The 19,150-nt window shown below is 50.8% G+C and overlaps 1 protein-coding gene across 1 annotated transcript in view; it reads right to left on the reverse strand.

The window, feature by feature from the left end:
- The window catches only part of DNHD1 (dynein heavy chain domain 1), a 65,886-nt gene extending 47,480 nt beyond the window's left edge, over nucleotides 1-18,406 (reverse strand). Inside the window, 6 exon segments of the mRNA XM_021062338.1 lie at nucleotides 4,353-4,509; nucleotides 5,886-5,996; nucleotides 6,077-6,280; nucleotides 10,625-10,798; nucleotides 13,350-14,163; nucleotides 14,411-18,406. Of these exon segments, the coding sequence (XP_020917997.1) occupies nucleotides 4,353-4,509; nucleotides 5,886-5,996; nucleotides 6,077-6,280; nucleotides 10,625-10,798; nucleotides 13,350-14,163; nucleotides 14,411-14,474 (1,524 nt within the window). The 5' untranslated portion in view covers nucleotides 14,475-18,406.

Consider the following 19,150-nt stretch of genomic DNA (forward strand, 5'->3'; position numbering starts at 1 on the left):
AGACCCCTAGCCTGGGAACCTCCATATGCTGCAGGAGTGGCCCCAGAAAAGACAAAAAAGACGGGAAAAAAAAAAAAAAGTTACACAAGGAAGGAAGGAAGTGGGGGGGGAGGAAATAGGTTTATCCCAGTAATGCAAAGATGGCAAACATGGACAATTCACCACATTAACAGGCTAAGGGAGAAAAATCCCACGATTATCTAAATTGGAGAAGAAAAAAAAAATCACTGGATAAAATTCAACACTCATTTATGAAAAAAAAAACCTCTTAGTAAACTAGGAATTGATGGGAACGCCTTAAAAGTTAATAAGTGTCTACCAAAGACTCATGTTGAAAATATTGCCATTTATTTATTTCTAATCTATTTGAGTTGCTCAGGAGAGCTGCATTTTAGTGGGCGGGGGCATGCTTCTATTCAGGGGGTCCTGTAGGAATTCAGCTGCCAGCTGCTAGTGCCCACCCCTCCCGCCCCCACCTGGGGTGGCTGCCAGCAGGGACCCGCTCCACTCCACACGGCAGCACAGACAGAAGCTCCAGCTGCTGCACGCACTCATCTTTGCACTCTCTTTACGATGCTTTTTAAAAAATCAATTTTAATATAGTCGTATCTATTGTTTTTTATGATTCATAATTTTTATATTTTAAGAAACCCTGAGATGATAAAAATATTATCCCATACTATCTTCTGAAAGCTTTTTGGATTTTTTTTCTTCACGATGTCTTTTCTCTGCTGTGAATTCATTTTTGTATATCGTATAGGAGCTATTAGAAAATAATAATGTTTTAAAATATTTATAGTGGCCACAAAAAATATCAAACAGCTATAATAAATCTAAATAAAGAAATAATTCAAAACCTCTCCAGGAGACCTAGAAAACCTTATTAAGAGTAATTAAAGAAATCCAAATAAATCAAGAGATCCATATTCATGGATTAGGAAACTAAATGTTGTCAGGATATCAAATCTAATCTATAGATTCAAAGCAAGCTAAAAAAAAAATTCCAGTCAATTATTTTGTGGAAATTACCAAGCTGATCCTAAAATTTATATGGAAATTCAAAGAACCTAGAATAGCTAGGGAAATCTTGAATCACAAAAAGCTGTAGGACTGGAATTCCTATTGTGGCTCAGTGGCTTTAAGAACCCAACTAGTATCCATGAGGTTATGGGTCTGATCCCTGACCTTGCTCAGTGGGTTAAGGATCCCGTGTTGCCATAAGCTGTGGTGTAGATCGCAGACAAGGCTCCGATCTGGTGTTGCTGTAGCTGTGGCGTAGGTCGGTAGCTGCAGCTCCAATTTGACCTCTAGCCTGGGCTTCTGTATGCCGTGGGTGCGGCCCTAAAAAGCAAAAAAGAAAAAAAAAGCTGTAGGACTTACAGTACCCGATATTGACTTATTTTTTTTTTTAAGATTTTTATTTTTCCATTATAGTTGGTTTACAGTGTTCTGTCAATTTTCTACTCTTCCGCAAAGTGACCCAGTCACCCACATTCTTTTTCTCACATTATTCTCCAGCATGAGTGACAGACATCGACATGTGATAAAGCTACAATCATTAAGATCGTGTGATACCACTAACAGATAAGCTAACGGAGCAGAACAGAGTCCAGAAACAGACCCCCACATGTATAATCAACTGATTTAAGAAAAAGACACAACTTTAACTCAGTGGGGAAAGGACAGTCTTTTCAGTAAATGAGAAAAATAAAACTTGACTCTTACTTCACACCACACATAAAAACTAATTTGAAATGGATTACACACCTAAATGTAAAAGATAAGGTAATACAATTCCTAGGGAAAAAACACAGGAGAATATGGAGTAGGCAAAGATTTCTTAAACCAAGACTCAAAGGACACTAACCACAAAAGATTAGGAGTTCCCGTTGTGGTTCAGTGGTTAGCGAATCCGACTGGGAACCATGAGGTTGCAGGTTGGATCCCTGGCCTCGCTCCGTGGGTTAAGGATCCGGCGTTGCAGTGAGCTGTGGTGTAGGTTGCAGATGCGGCTCAGATCTCGAGTTGCTGTGGCTGTGGTGTAGGCCAGCAGCTACAGCTCCGATTGGACCCCTCCATATGCCGCGGGAGCAGCCCTGGAAAAGACAAAAAGACCAAAAAAAAAAAAAAAAAAAGTAATTAAATGAACCTTAAGAAAATTAAGAACTTCTGTTCATCAAAAGACACCAGTAAAATAGTAACAAAGTAAGCCATAGACTGGGATAAAAATGTCATACACACACACATACAAGTATATATACACATATATATATTTGATACAGGACTAATATTCAGAATATATGAATAACTCCTACATATCAATAAAGGAAAAAAAAAAACAGACGACCCAATCAAAAATGAGCAAGAGTGAGATGCTTCACACCAAAATGGCCAATAAACATATGAAAGGATGCTCAGCATCACTGGTGGTCACAGAAACGCAAGTTAAACCACAATGAGATACCACTACATCCTCACCAATTTGGCTAAAACTAAAAACCTTGACAATACCAAGTGCTGATGAGATTACAGGACAACTCGAAGTCTGATGGGAATATAAACTGGTCCAGACACTCTAGAAAACTGTTTGGCACTGCAAAACATAAACCCTAAGTCCAGCAATTTCACTCCTGGAATATACACCCCCAAGGAATGAATGCTTATGTCCGCCAAGACGCATAAAAATGTTCATAACAATTATTCACAATAGTAAAAATCTGGAATGAACACAAATGTCCATCAATAGGAGAATTAACCAATAAACTGTGGTATATCTGTGCAGTAAAACACTATAAAACAAACAAAAGAACGACCCATTTCTACCTACAACGTTATGGGTACATCTCACTAACATAATGTGGAGTGAAAAAAGCCAGATAAGAAAGAACATATGCCGTCTGATTTCATTTACATGAAATTCAAAATCAAAGTTAATCGATGGTGACGGAGGTTCCTTTTGCGGGGGTGCTGACGAGTGAGGTACTAGCATGGCTGCTGCAGGGCTGTTCATAGTTCACATCTTGATGGGCTGCCGGTTACACGGGTTCATACATGGGCAAAAATTTCAACCAACCGTACACTTAAAATTTGTTTTCCTTACCGCATACAAAGTCATCCATAATTTTAAAAGTCACTTAACTACTGACCACAGGGAAGTCATGATTAGTATTTCTGTCACATTAAAACAAAGTTGAGGGAGTTCCCTGGCGGAGTATTGGGTTAAGGACCCACCATTGTCACTGTGTGGCAGTGGGTTTGATCCCTGGCTCCTTAGGAACTGAGAGGAGAGAAAGGGCACAGCAGTAGGCACTTACCTCCAGCCCCACTGAGCTCAGTGCAGGGGCAGGTCCAGGCTTTGCTGTCTGGATGCTAAAGGCCGCCGCCTCCTCTGCTCCCGCCCATGGCTCTAGGACGCTGACACTCCCAGGGCCCCTGGCCCCTCTCCTAACCCTCCTGAACAAGGCTGTGAATTTCCTCTTTAGCCAGACCTTCTAAAACAACCAAAGAATATCCCTGAAGGGTCCGATCCATAAAACTCATAAAACATACAGACGCTCTGCTCAGTCCAAATTCTCAAATACGTGGAGCTGTTATGAGCATCTTTGTACACAGAGCTTTCTAGCCTCTCGGGACACATCAGGAGCAAAACCAAGACCTCTGCTCCTGCGGAGCTCACACTCTACCATGGGGACTTAGCTCAAGTAGGCGGCATGTTAAAAGGCGACAAGAAACACAGGAAAAGGACCACAAAGAGTAGGATAGGAGGACAGGGAATTCTGGGAGAGGGAAAGAATCGGACTATTTAAAATCATGGGAACATTTTTACTGTAGTATTTAAAATGCTTATTATGGAAACTTTAAGGTTTCAGCCAATTTAAGTTTTCACCCTCCTGACCAACAACAGAGGAGGCGGATGAGCCAAGAAAAAGGGACAAATAGACGGCAGGGCCTTCCAGAGCCCTGGGCAGGGGCATGTACCACAGAGGCAAAGCAGGTGTATGAAGGCAGGCCTCTGAGACTAGATGCATCTACCAGCCACAGCGGCCTGCCCAAGGCTCACACAGGCTCAGATTTAAGGCTGGCAGCGTGAAACTCTCAAGTTCCCAGCTGTACAAACTGGAAAAACAGCCACCATTATGTTCCTTCTCCTCTCTGCTCAAGGCCTTAGGCAAAGGCTGAGTCCACATCTCTGCCCGCCTGTTCCCACCCCATCCCCGCAGGGCACAAGCTGCTGCTGCCGGACAGGACTAGTGCAGAGTCCACAACTCTGCGGGCGCCTCAGCCAAGAGGGGGCTGAAGCGCTGGGGAGGTGAGCGCGGAAGCAGAGAAGGCGATAAACTGGAGCCTCTTACCAGACGCAGGACGGCTGTGCAGAGGTGCAGGCAGCGATGGAGCAGCCGCAGGGCCCTGTGGTTCTCCCTGGCTAGAGCCCGCTGCAGGTCCAGCAGCTCGAAGCACTGATCTGCCTCACGGGGGAACCAGGACACAGAGCGCAGCTCCTGCAGAAGCCTGGAATCGAGGGCTCGGGTGTCAGAGCCAGGGCCGGCCCCTCCCCCTCGACGTCTTCCAGGCCCAGCTCACCTCGGAGCGCGCGCAGGTTAGAGACTCTTTTATTCCCCGTAACGGACAGTGACAGCCCCTCTTGGAGCTCTTTGGGAGAGTTCAAAGCCAGAAGTTGCCGGCTGGGGATTCTCTGGGGAAGGCTTGGGGTCTGTGCAAATGCGGACACTGAGTAACCTTTCTTGCAGGAGGGGGGTCAAAGAGATCCCAAGGTCTGACTAGAAGGAGAGACGGCAGAGGCTGCCTCCCTGGAATGGCCCTAACAGCCTGCGGGGACAGGTAGCTTTCAGAATCAAAGGGGAGGGACCTCCAACTGCCCTGTGGGCTGCCCATCCCCGAGGAAACCCACTTGTTATCATTCCCCTACCACCGTCCTGAAAAATCCACATCTCTAAACAGCCTTAGAAAAAATGAAGGGAGTTCCCATTATGGCTCAGAGGAAACGAACCTGACAAGTATCCATGGGGATGCAGGTTTGATCCCTGGCCTCGCTCAGTGGGTTAAAGATCCAGTGTTGCCGCAAGTTGCGGTGTAGGTTGCAGATGTGGCTGCAGTTCAGCTCCTAGCCCAGGAACTTCCATATGCTGCAGGTACAGCCAAAAAAAAAAAAAAAAAAAAAAAAGGAAAAGAAAAGAAAGAAAGGGAGGGAGGGAGGGAGTTCCTGTCGTGATGCAGCAGAAACGAACCCAACTAGGAACCATGAGGTTGCGGGTTCGATCCCTGGCCTCGCTCAGGGGGTTAAGGATTCGGTGTTGCCATGAGCTGTGGTGTAGGTCACAGACGCCACTCGGATCCCGCGTTGCTGTGGCTCTGGCGTAGGCCGGGGGCTACGGCTCCAATTCAACCCCTAGCCTGGGAACCTCTATATGCCACGGGTGTGGTCCTAAAAAGACAGAAGACAGAAGAAAAAAAAAGAAAGGTGTTAAAAAATAAAAACAATATAAGCAATACCAGGGAAAGAGTAGAGTTTGGATTCAAATACCTGCATTACATCCCCAGATTTGCAAACTTGATACCTAACAAGTGTATGATCGGGGGCAAGCTGATGTACAAATGCGTAATTGTATAGAGCTAGGTCCAGAATATACAATCCAGAGGAAAAACTGGTTACTTAACAATATGCGAAGTACAACCGCGTCTGCGTGTGACAGAAAAACAACAAGGATCCGCACCGCAGTGCTTGCCACAGTCATCTGCACACAGTGAGGTTAAAGATTTTTCCCTCGGGCTTTCTTCTATCTGCCAGATTCTCTACAATGAAGGCACCATGACTTCTGTAAAGGAAGTGTCAGACGCTCAGTGGAGCCGTCATCTGAAGACCTCACCTGCTAATGTGGAGCAGCCCGACTCCGAAGTGCGGCACAGCAAGGAGCAGATGCGTCCCCAGGAAAGCCTGGTGCCGGTGCAGCTTCTGCACCTTCACGCCCTTCTTCCAGCTACAGATCAGAGGGCAGGGACCACGTGCTGTTGCTCTTTGGGACGCTTCTTCCCAAACCCCACACCCGTCACCACCTACCATGCCAAGGCCTTGCGTAAGAGGCAATACTTGAAGAATGGAATGAACTGGAGCTGTTGCCAGAGGACAGAGTGGCGGTGCCAGGTGCCCAGCGCCATGGCCTCCGTGCCCTCCGTGGGGTGGACGTGCAGGATCCCAAAGGGAGAGAAGATGTAGTGCTCGGGATTCACCTGGTCGGCGGGGACCACCACCAGGCTGTAGGGCCTTAAAAAGAGTACCGGTCAGCAGGAGCCCTGGGAACTTGTGCAGACTCCAGGAGGGGACGAGAGGGGGACAGGAAGGGGGAAACGAGGCGGCAGGAGGAAGGAAGAAGAGAGAGGGATGAGGGGAAGGAGAGCAGAGTGAGCCTCAAACCAGAAAGATGGGATAAGGATTAAGACAAAACAGAAACCAAAAATAGATGGGAGGAGAGAAAAAGGGCCCTAACCAGCTCCAAGAAGTTCCTAACTCCAGCCCCAGACAGCTTATATCCCATCAAATCTAAGATGCCATCAATTGTAGGCTGCAGTATTTTTTTTATGAAACCCTAAAATAAAAAATGCTGCCAACATGATATGCTATCAATGTGTAGGATGCATCACCATTTCAGAATGTTGACGTGTGGAAAAAAATGGGCATCTTAGAAATGATAAAATATGTACTTCCCTAGATGCTGAAATAGCATTTGCAGAGATAATCAGGGCGTGCTGTTTGGAGTAACCGAGAAGCGGGGAAGGCAAGGGTGACGAGAAGACCAGACACAGGCCAGCAAGAGGAAAACTGCCACCTAGTGAACCAGACAAGAGCCTCCAGAGCCAGCGTGAAATCCCGCTAAGTTTCTTCCTTCAGGGAAATGCACCTACATCCCACATTAAATACAATTTATAGGTAACTATATAATAGTTGTATCTAGTTGCAGTAAACTCATTGCCCTAATGCTATGGTTGGGCATATTTAGTAAAGCATTTATTTTTATTTTGCAGTTTTCTTTTCCTAACTTGGAGCCAGTCATATTTTAAAGCACCAAATATATTTTTAAGCCCTTTAAAGTGGTGTGTGTGGGCGTTCCCCAGTTGCTCAGTGAGTTAAAGATCCGGCGCTGTCACTGCAGTGGCACAGGTTAGATCCCTGGCCGGAGAACGTCCACGTGTCATGAGCGTGGCCAGAAAGAGGCCAAAGCTGTGGGTCCCGGGTCCCAGGCCTCTAACGGCTACAAGATAAAATTGCCGTCGCCTTCTCTCCTCACTCTCAGCCTCCTAGATTATTAAGCAAGTGACTCATGAACCTTTAGATGGAGACCAGGACGAGCTAAGTCAAGTCATACAGAAACTTTACTTCATTCCTGACAACGTGACTAAATCTTCTCCCCAAATTACAATGAGAAAACTGTACAAAGAGAAGTCAGAACTTTGCACAAGGCAGTTAAGGGCAGAATATAGGATTTAAAACGAAATCTACCTGACTCGAGCCCCCTTCTCCTAACCGCTGGGTCACTTGTCTTCCTGCAGGACAGCTTCCTGTCCTAACGGAGCCCTCGGGCTCGTCCACGGGGACACTCCTTTGCCTGCGACCTTCTTAACGGAGGCTCCTCTCCCTGCCCGGGGCTGGGAGGCAGGGAGTGCTCTCTGCGCTCCCAGTGGCCACTGCTTTTGGGGGGACAGTCACTCATTCCAGAAATGTTTATTACGCCAGCACTGGAGTTCCCGTCGTGGCTCAGTGGTTAACAAATCCGACTAGGAACCATGAGGTTGCGGGTTCGATCCCCGGCCTCGCTCAGTGGGTTAAGGATCTGGTGCTGCTGTGAGCTATAGCAGGTCGCAGACTCAGCTCAGATCTGGTGTTGCTGAGGCTGTGGTGTAGGCCAGCAGCTACAGCTCCAATTAGACCCCTAGCCTGGGAACCTCCATATGCCACAGGTGCGGCCCTGGGAAGATTTAAAAAAAAAACAAAAACAAAAACAAACAAACAAAAAAACCTGCTACATGGCAAACAAAGCGAAACAAAAAATGCCAGGTTTCTATTTTTGCTGATGGTGCACTAGAAATTTGGGCCAATACTTCCACTTGAGAACAACTAGGACAACTGGGCAAAGTACCTGGATAAAAAGTGAAAATCATTATAGAACTCACAAATGATGTGCCCTGGACTTCCAGCTGGGACCCTGGTAACGACACAGGTTGAACCAGCAAACACCTCCCTCCTCGGTACATGGGCCCCAAGCTGAGTCTTTGGGAAGCTCGGCTCTTCTTCTCTGTCTTGAGGGGCACAGAGTAAAAGTGACACACCACTGCCTCTACCGGAGTCAAAAGGCACTTCTGTCTGGGACAAAAGCACCTCCCAGGGTTCTTCCTTTGGCTGCTTTTGGCCCGGTCATTATTCACTGCCTTTTTAGTTCTCTAGCTCACGGTTTCCAGCCTCTCTCTGTGCCTATTTACTCTGATTGTGCTGCTTCTCTGGCTACAACGGTGATTTTCTTTCCGTGAGCTCTCCCCATGTCAACAGGCACGCAGCCCATCTCGCTGTCAGGACGGCCAGGTGGTCAAGTGCAGCAGCCGCCAGGCGTCAGTAGGCAGTTCATCACCCTCAACCACGGTGACAGTTTAATGCCGCTACAGGTCACTATTTCCCACGAGCAAGGAGCCCAGGCCTGTCCAAGGCCAAGGACGTTACCGCACCAGTGTCAGAATCCCGTATCTGGGACCATACATTGTACCAAGCACCGTATCAGAGCAGAGTCAGGAAAAGAGCAACCGCACTAGGCATTTCAACGGAGTCAATTTACTAGAGAACATGTGTTTTAGAGAAGGTTGGAGAAGGTTTTAGAGAAGGTGTCAGAGGCGTTGCCGTCGTGGCTCAGTGGTCACAAACCTGACCAGGATCCATGAGGACGCAGGTTTCATCCCTGGCCTCGCTCAGTGGCTTGAGGATCCGGCGTTGCCGTGCACTGTGGTGCAGGTCACAGACAAGGCTCAGCTCGGGCGTTGCTGTGACTGTGGTACAGACCAGCGGCTCTAGCTCCGATTCGACCCCTAGCCTGGGAACCACCATATGGTGTGGGTGTGGCCCTCAAAAGCAAACATAAATAAAAAGAAAAAAGAAAAGGTGTCAGGGGACATCTGAACAGCAGAAAGGGACACCAAGGTAGCACAGAGGCAACATGGCAGGTGGCAGAATGCCAGCCAGGAACGAAGGGGAGAGGTGGCCTCCTTAGCAGCCGCGGCTGGGCGGAGGGGCTTGCAGCTCGGGGACTTGGATTTCTAGGAGAGGCTGCCTGGCTGCGACTAGGATCTAAGCGGTTTGAAGGAGGGCCCTGCAGAGCTGTGACTCAGAGCTCTGAGGGAAGGTGCTACCCAGCCGGCCTTGGTCTCGGGATCACGAAGAGGCCGACAGGATGAGAGATCATTTCTCGGGCACGAAAAGCGAGCAAAGGAAGGACAAAGTCCCTTCTCTCACCCTGCCGTCCAGTCTCCTTCTAGCACCCCCTGCTCATCAAACCTAAGAGGCAGCTAGCTGAAATAGGGGAAATTAAGTTTGCAGAGGCCCAGCCCGAGGATTAAAAAGCAGGGGGAGGAGAGACGAAAGAAAGCCAAGAGACAACTGCTTAATAACGGACACACTGTTCTCGCTAAGCTTTGTTACGTGGATTGATCCGTAAATCAATGGATGGTCCGGATCACTAGTGGCGCCTAAGCTCGGAGAGAGGGCAGCGCAGGCAGGAGGAAAGGCCCCCAGGGAGTGCGTATCAAAAACGTGTGGACTGGAGCGCCGACAGTCCTAGGTTTAGGTCCTCTTTCCACACGTGCCATGTGCTCTCGGACAATTTCCTTAACCTCTCTGTGCATCAGTCTACTCATCTCATACAAGGAGTCAATAAGAGCCCCTACTTGGTAGGTGGGTTAAATGACACATGCATATAGAAAAGCTTCATTAATAGTATTATCATTTCTGGGAAGAGAAGGGACAAAGGGACTTAAATAGAGCTTTTCAAAATACTGAGATTTGGATCTAGGAGTCCTCTGGTGGCCTAGTGATTCAGGACTCATTGCTGTCACTGTTGTGGCTCAGGTTTGATCCCTGGCCCAGGAACTTCTGTATAGGCCATGGGCGCTGCCAAAAAAAAAGATTTGGATCTAATGGAAGAAAGTGAACGAAAGCCGCTGGAGTCAGCGGAAGGAGGAGACTTGTTTTTACAGCACAGAGATAAAACCAGAACCAAAAGGCAGAACTGAAAAGAAAGCAGTCTAAGGAGCAGGACGCCTTGCAAAACCACAAAGCTCCCCTGACACTATCGAAGATGTAAACGAACACCTGATTCTTGCACGGAGTTAGGAGGGATCACCATTCTGCTCCCTGCTCAGGCGATGACCAGAGGCTGCTATCATTCTAGGACAGACGACAGAAGACAGAGCAAGGAGGAGAAAGGAATGACAAAGACCAAAAGACTAGGAGGGCCAAGGGAGCAAGGAGGAAGGGAAGCAGGAGGCAGAAGAGAACGTGAGGGGCAGGAGCGGGCAGGCGGGAGAGGAGCGGACGGAGGAGCCACACGGGGGGCCGGGCTCAGGCTCTCACCTAAAGTAGCGGCCGGGAGCCACGTTGAGGTAGAGGAAGTGGATCCTCTCCGGGTGGCTCTCTGTCTTCCTAACGGCCACCTTCGGGCCCCCCAGGAGGGAGGTGCGCGGGAAGCAGCCAGGGCTCCTCTTCCGCGAGGCCCTCTCCCCAGGAACGTCCGAGTCAAGCTGAGACCTGCGCGACAAGAGATGGGGAGACGAGAGGCGGAGCCGCGCGATCAGGTGGCCGCTGCTGGCCAGCGACTGAAGGAGCTACATCAGGCGCCCGTCCACCGTCTCTACCCAAAGCGTTCACATACTGAACACAGTCCATGCGGCCCCTACTTTCATGCAGACCTGAGCGTGGGAACAACCCTCCCTTTCAGATGAAGAAGCAGCGATTGACTACCTGGACTAATCCTCTTGGTTAGCGTGAACTCAGAGCCCCAAAATAAACAAACCAAAAACCCTACGAATAACCAAACTCAGACTTCATCAGTCAAAGTATATTAGTGATTGACAGAACAAGGCGCCCCAGGGGTACGGTGGGACCCCACTCCAGGGCTGTTGTTCCCATCAACACGCGGGTTCACGACCCTGAGGCTGGATCCGGACGCCTCATCGGTGTAACTGCTATGAAAGGATCATTCCTTCAATAATTACAGCCCCGCGGGATCTAAGTAGGCGGAAGCCCTTGGAACCAGGAACATCAGCTCCTCGTGGGCCCCGGGCGGGCTTCGTCTCACTTGTGGACGCCACTGCTCCACGTCTCAGCACAAGTTCTGGCCGCTCCCCCTTGTACCCTCCTCCGCCGCCACCCTGGGCCTCATCCCTGCCCCTCTATTCCTCCACGCCTGCCCAGGAAACCCAGGCTCTCGGCCGTCAGCTAATTCCAAGCACCACTGCCTCCCCGCGCATGTATCTGTACATATTCCCACCCGAAACTTGTCCCTGAACTTGAGAGGAAGGAGCGCCCTCTCCTCTCAAGGCTCATTCCTCCGTTTGCGCTCGCACGGCCTTGGCCCCTCTTGCTGATGTACGTGCAGTCTCTTCCTCACCACTAGCCTGGACTGACCCATCTGCTCCACGGATATGTCCTGAGCACCTGCTTCTCAAGCGCCACCTCGGGGCTATAAACATCTCTCCATTTCTTTGGTCCTGCTCAGACACCACTATTCTTTCAATCTGCTGTCCTAACCTCTCTCTTTCCCTTTCAAGCCTAGCTTCATAAAGGAAAATAAAATGGGATTTCCGCCTCTTCACCGGTCATTAACTCTTAAACGCAGGTTAGAGTCTGCTTTTCTCCCCACAAAACTCTACCGACACTGCTCCCACCAACCTCTTCCTTGCTGCTAGATCCAGTGAATATTTGTAAATTTTTCTTCCTTGCCTCAGCAGTATTTAACATCTCCTCCTTGAAACTTTCATTTCACCTTCAAACCTGCCAGATATTTTGTAAACCCTAATCTAAACCCAAACTCCTCTGATGGGCTTTTCCCTAACTCTGATACACGCGTGCGCAGACACCACCACCCCACCACCACCCACACACCCAGAGCAGCAGCCAGAGGAAAGGCAGCCCTCTTTTTTGATTTTATAGCACGTAGCACAAATTGTAATGTTTTACTTAAATCGACTTACTTAACATCTGTCTGCTTTGACTAAACTGTTAACCCCAGGGAAAAGCCTGAGGCTGTCACCTCTGCATCCTCAGCTAGCAGTTCCTGATACCTGCTAGATGTGCAGTAATGCTTCTTGAATCAATGAATGCCTGGAGGCCAGTCCTGGAGGACATGGTGCAGACGATGCCGCTAGCTGGGCCTTGGAGGTTTGCCACCAGCTTCCAAGAGAGGACCAAGAACTGGACTTCTTGCCGGCTTTTCTGCCCATTCTCCCTCAAGCAGGCCCCCCGGGAAAGCGTTACATTCAAGGCACAGGGCAGATCTTTGAGAAGAGGGGCGTCTGCCGGAGGTAACGAAGGCACACAGTGCTGCCCCTGGCCCCTATCTGTCCACAGGCTCTAAGGCTTCAGGAAAAAACCTGACCCAGCCATAAGTACAGAGCAAAACCCGAGGAAGCCAAGCTGCATTAAAGGTAAAACTACCCTTCTTCCCAGACAGTGAATATGCCCCAGTCAAGCTGCCCAGAGACAGGACAAGACTCCAAGATCAGAGTGAGGGGACGCTCAGAAGATGGAGGTCTCTGCAGATGTTTGGAAGCCCTGCAGGGGGCGGTGACGGCCAGACTGAGGGGAAAAGAAAGCATGGTTGCTCAAGGAGCCAGGATTCCCTCACCTGCAGGGCAGGAGGAAGACTCAGTAAGGGTCAGAATCAAAGTCCCCCCGGCAGGCCCGGCAACCCCACGGTGCCTTGGCTTAGCTGGCTTCGCTCACAGAGACACCAGCGGGAAGGGCCCTCAGACAGGCCCTCTGTCGCCCAGGAGCGCCCAGGGGAAGGATCTGGACCCAGCATCCAGCACCTGGCACTAGGAAGGCCCAGAGGCAAGACTCAAGGATTCAAGGATGAGCAAAATAAAAAGCACCATCTGAAAAAGAAGTCGAGAAATGCCAGAAACTCAAGCTGTTTTCTGAAGCCTTGGCTTCCTCGTAGTTGACTTCGGATTTTCACGAACTTTTGCATTTCCCTGTGGGGGTCACCCCTGAGACCACTGCGGTTATTTCTGCAGATAAAAAGGAAGAGGCTTCTTTCTCTCCTCTGCTCACAGCCCCAGGTCGGCCCCTCACTCACCTGGTCTCTCTTCTTGCACCAGGCCCCTCCTCTGTGCTGTCACTGTCACTGCTCTTGTACTGTACAGGGATGTCCGTGGCCAGTGCCAAGGGCAGGAGGCTGAGGCCATCTTGCCACTGGGTCTCGTCCAGGGCCACCTCAGCACCAACAATGCCCAGGCCCTGCTGTAGCTCGGGCAGTGTCAGTGGTCGCAGCCACGTGGCCAACTCCTCTTCCCCCTGCCGCCCTCCCCCTCGGGCCTGCACAAAGGGGCAGGCTGGGTGTGGAGGCCTGTCATGGAACCTCTGCTTCCGAGGCCAGCAGTCAACATGGGCACTGCCCTCTAACAAAGAGGCATCCCGAGGAAAGGCCTGGTCTATGGCACCCAGCAGGTCCAGCTGGAGCTGGGACTGGATCCAGGGTGCCCAGAGGCACAGCTGCTCCAGGAAAGGCAGCAAATCGAGGTGCCCGACAAACAGCGCACGATACGGAGGCAGCAGCCCCAGCACTGCATGCAGGTAGTGCCAAGCTGCGGGGCTGCCATCCTGCAGCACTGCTGAGAACAGAGCTTGGAGCTCAGCTAGCAGGAGCTCCAGCACTGCAGGCCGCCCTGACCGGGTCACCGCCTTCAGGAACGGCCTCTGTCTTCCCTGCCCGGCCCAGGGCTGCTCTGCGTTGTCTCGGACACCCACGGGGTGCCAGGACTCAGGGGCTTCTGATGACGCCTCTCCATCTGGGACCAAGAGGAGTCCGGCATTCAACTGCTGTCGAAGTGACCTTGCCCACTGCTCAGGATCCGCCTGCCAGTTCCAGGCTCCCACCTGCTGGATCTCACCTGTGTGGCCCAGCCCGAGACAGGGGTGAGGGCAGGGGGCTTGGGCAGGGTCAAAAGGACAGGGAGAGAGCGGAAGGGAGGAACGGGGCCCAGGGAAACGCTTGCACCTGCAGGGCACAGCGCGACCAGCAGAGGGCCCTTCCTGAGCCCCCAGCCCCCACAGCTTCCCCAGAGACCCGGACAGAGCTAGGGCCTCCCGGCACAAAAGTCCCCTCCCACCGCCAGAGCCGGGACACTGTTCCCTCACCTGGCCTAAGGGCCGCGGGAGGCGGGGGAAGGGACAAGAGATGGATCCGCGGCCGAGGTTTCATGGGGAAGTGCCTGCTGGAGACACGCACAACCTTAGCCTTGGGTTCAGGCACAGGCTCTGCTCACAGCCGCCCAACTCAGAGACCCACCCCCCCAACGCCATCCCCTGTAGAGGCGAACTGACACGCACACCAAAAGGGCTCACCCAGAGGCCCTCCGAACAGCAAGAGCTGCCGCTGGGACTGGAGCCTGGCGATGCCCTGAAGGGGAGGAACAGGTCAGGGTCCCTCAGAGGCAGCAAAGCCCAGTGCGATCCGCCCATGGGCTGGGCGGGTGTGCGGACCGCGAGCGGAGGGTGGGTACCGAGAACTACTTGGCAGGAAGGCGGGGAGCGCGGGGGACAGCGGAGAGGACAGGCTGGGGGTACGGGGTTGGCTCCTTAGCCGAGTGGGACATTCCTGGGGGCGGCGGGGAGGGCGGGCGGAAGCCAAGCGATGCCGATCCGGCAGCCGGCGGCGGGCTCAGGGCGGTCGCCGCCCGGCCCGCTGTTGGAACCGTTGCAGGCTGGCCTGGGGCCCGCGCCTCCTCCGCGTAGGGCACCCCAGGAAGGGGGAGGGGGCGGGGAGAGCGGCCCCGGCCTCACCTGCCTGCTGCCCTCTGGGACTTGGGAATAGGGGTCTTCCAGGTTGACCTAGGGCGGTAGGGGTCCCGAGGGTGTCGCGGACAGGTGTAAATCCATGCGCGGGTTTATCCATTCACTGAGCCAGCAAGCTAGAGCCCGGCACCAACAAACTCTGTTTGGGGGACACTCCCCCAGCCAACATACACCGCAGCGCATTCACGTCGGCCGATGCACACCCTCGAAAAACCCATTTAAGACAAGATAAAATCCTTGACCAAAGGGAGCTCAAAATGGGGTAAGGGGCGGAGCTAAACGATTTAAAAATAGAAACCCAGCAGAGGGTAGAGTCCCACCTCTGCCTTGGATATCCGATGAGAACCCCAAACTTAAAAATCTCCAAAACCAGACTCAAATCTGCACACCCCCCCCCCGAAATCTGTTCCTTTCACCATCTTTCCAATCTCAATAAACTGCAAATCCATTTTTCCAGTTGCTTGGTTCACAAATGAGACTCACCTTTGACTCTGCCGCCCCCCAACATTGCATGTCTCATCCTTTAGTAAATTCTGTTAGGCGACAACTTCCAAATGAATCCAAAATCCAACTATTGTCACCACCCAAGAGCTAAACCCTGGTCTAAAGCATCACCTCTCACCTGAATTATTCCATAGCCTTCTAACCGGTCTGTTTCTACCCTTGCTCTGCTTTTCAGAGCAGCCAGTGACCCTTTTCAAATGCAGGCAGATCCTAGCACTCCTCTGCTCCAAACTCGCTGATGCCTTATCATCTCATGCCCTCGGCAAAGCCGAAGTTCCACAAGGCCCACAGGCTGCTATCTGATCAGCCAGCTGCTACCTCTGTGAACTCGGCCCCCGTCCACCCCTGCTCACACCCCTGTGCCTGCCTGGATCACACTGAGCCTGCTCCCACCTCGGAGCCTACACACAGCTTGTCTCTGCTTAGGGATCATTTAGGAGACAGACAAGCTTCCTGCGGCTGTTTAGCCATTTGCCACAAACAGAGCAGCTTACAAACAACACCCATTTAGTCCTGTAGAGCAACGCCCAGCGTGGCCTGACTGGGTCTCTGCTCAGGGTACCATAAACCTGAGATCAAGGTATGGGCCGGGCTGAGTTCTTAGCTGGCGGCTCTGGGAAAAGCGCCTTCTTGCCGTTGGCAGGATTCAATTTCTTGCAGGTGTGGGATTGAGGTCCCTGTTTCCTCCTGGACATCCGTCAGGGGCCACTCTCAGGTCCAGGAGGCCACCGCTTTTCCTTGCCATGTGGCCCTTCACCTTCAAACCAGCAACAGTGCCTCAAACCCTTCCCACGCTTCAAATCTTTCTGACATTCTCTGCAATCAGAGAAAATGCTCGGCTTTTAAAAAGTTCACGTGTGGCAACTATGTATGGTCACTTATGATGGAGAATGATGTGAGAAAAAGAATGTATACACAGGTGTGTAACGGGGCCACCCCGCTGCACAGTAGAAAATCGACAGAACACCGTAAACCAGCTATAATGGAAAAAAAAAATCATTATATAAAAAGTTAAAAAAAAAAGTTCATGTGGCCAGGCACCCCGATAATCTCTTCTTATGCTGCATAATGCCACCTAATCACAAGTAAAATCTGTCCTAGTCACAGTCCTAGGATTATACAGGTGTGTACCCAGGGGACAAGAAATCTTGGGCCCCATGTTAAGATTCTACTACCCACATGCTATAGTAACAAAAAGACCCCCAAATACCAGAGCTTAAACATGTGAGCAGCTTATTTTTTCTCCCACGTTACTAAGTACTCCGGGCTAACACGGCCGCCTCTGAGCTGTTTTGCCTTCTCCAAGAAGTGATCCTTGTCTTCGCGGTCCAGGAGCTTCGCTCACCTCCATGTGCGCTGGGCCCCATCCCAAGCGGTGAGATGGGGAAAGGGCAGGAGAAGGCACACCTTTACCCTGAAGGGCACAGCTTGGCAACGTCCACATCGCTCAACTCGCGGACACACTTGGCTGCAAGGAAAGCTGAGAAATCTGATCTTTACCTTCAGTGACCGTCTGCCCAGGTGAAAGCCAGGGGTTCTGCCAGCAAAGCAAGAAGGGCACAGGGGATCCTGGGGAACAACTGGAGGCTGACACCACAGTGCACTCTTTCTCCTGACGTCCACGAGGCTCATGCCCTCATTTCAAGTCTCTGCTTAAGACACCTCATTGGTAAGACCTTCTCCAACAAGTTGGCATAAAAAAGCAACCGCCTGCCTTCTTACGCTGTCTTAGTTTTCTCCACAGCACTCAGTACCATCCCATAGCAGTGCTTACTTCACTTCTCATGGGTGGTTTCCCCCGACGGCAAGTGTAAGCTCCACGGGCAGATTCCGACTGTTCTCTGCTCCATCCTAGTGCTAGGCACCACCAGCAGATAATCAGAAGATACTCGTGGAACAAAAGCATGAAGGTACAGCAATCTTCACTAGTGAGAAAAGGACAGACCCTGAAAGTCAGACTGCCCGGACTGCAACCCTGACTCCATCACTTGGCAGTGGTGGGATACTTTACTGCAGGTGTGTGGGTTTTAACTGAAAACAAGAATAGGACCTACCTTACAGGGCCGCTGTGAGAATTACATGAGTTAGTGTATAAAAGATGCGTAGACAGAGCCTGGTAGCTAAAAAGCATGTGACAGAACTGCTTTGTGTGAGCTGTGTGTCTACCAAGTGCTGTGGACATAACGGTGAAAAAGGGTCCAGCAAGGGTGCAGATAAGGAGCCTTCGTGGGAAGGGCAGGGAAGGGTCCCTGTCACATCAGGCCTTAAAGTGTAAGGCCTTTAAGGAGCAGGGTTTTCCCAGTTATAAAATAAATAAGTTACGGGGATATGATACACAGAACCAGGAATACAGCCCGTGATATTGCAACAACTTTAAATGGTGGTGGGTGGTAACTAGACTCACTGCCGTGATCATCTCAGAATGTACGGACAGGTCAGCTCCCTGTGCCGCACACCGAAACTGACATGACAATGTACACGCCGATGATTCTTCAATGTGAGAACGCTTCTCAGACAGACCAGGCCAAAGGGAATTCTGTTCAGCAAGCCCTTCTGAGCCCCCAGTGCTACAGAATAATCCATTATGTTCCTCCTGTCAGCTCACTCTCTCATTCTGGGCAAAGACCAGTTTAAGCCTTCTGCTGCACTCTCTCATCTTCCACTTTCTTCTGCTTTTACTCTCTGATGATAGTCACGTGCTAGTTAAAAAAGCAGTTCCCGTTGTGGCTCAGCATTAACAAAGCTGACTAGCATCCACGAGGATGCAGGTTCGATCCCTGGCCTCACCCAGTGGGTTAAGGACCCAGCGTTGCCGTGAGCTGTGGTGTAGGTCACAGACTGGACTCGAATCCGACATTCCTGTGGCTGTGGCGTAGGCCAGCGGCCGCACCTCTGATTTGACCCCTAGCCTGGGAACCTCCATATGCCAGGGGTATGGCCCTAAAAAGACAAAAAAAAAAAGATGCTGTATCAATCAGCGTTCTCCACAGAAAGATATCTACATAGCTATATCTAAATAGGTATACAAAGATATAGAGAAATATAAATGTCCCTATTTATCTATCCATCTAAGGAGACTGATTTTAAGGCATTGGCTCACATGACTGTGGGGCTGGCAAGTCCAAAATCCGTAAGGCAGGTCAGCATGCTAGAAATTCAGGCAGAGGTTAATACTGCAGTCTTTTTTGGGTCTTTTCAGGGCCACGCCCACAGCATATGCAAGTTTCCAGGCTAAGGATCAAATCGGAGCTATAGCTGCCAGCCTACAATAGCCACAGCAACGTGGGATCTGAGCCACCTCTGTGTCCTACAGCACAGCTCATGGCAACTCCAGATCCTTAACCCACCGAGCGAGGCCAAGGACTGAACCTTTATCCTCACGGATACTAGTCAGAGTCATTTCCGCTGAGCCACAACAGGAACTCCAATGTTTCAGTCTTGAGGCGGAATTTCTTTTCTGAGAAATTTCAAATTTTGCTCTTAAGGCCTTCAACTGATTAGATAAAGCCCACCCACACTAGTGAGGGTTGTTTCTTTTACTTAAAATCAACTAATTGTAGGAGTTCCTGATGTGGCTCA

Source organism: Sus scrofa, chromosome 9 (assembly GCF_000003025.6).
Source record: "Sus scrofa isolate TJ Tabasco breed Duroc chromosome 9, Sscrofa11.1, whole genome shotgun sequence".
Classification (NCBI taxonomy): Eukaryota; Metazoa; Chordata; class Mammalia; order Artiodactyla; family Suidae; genus Sus; species Sus scrofa.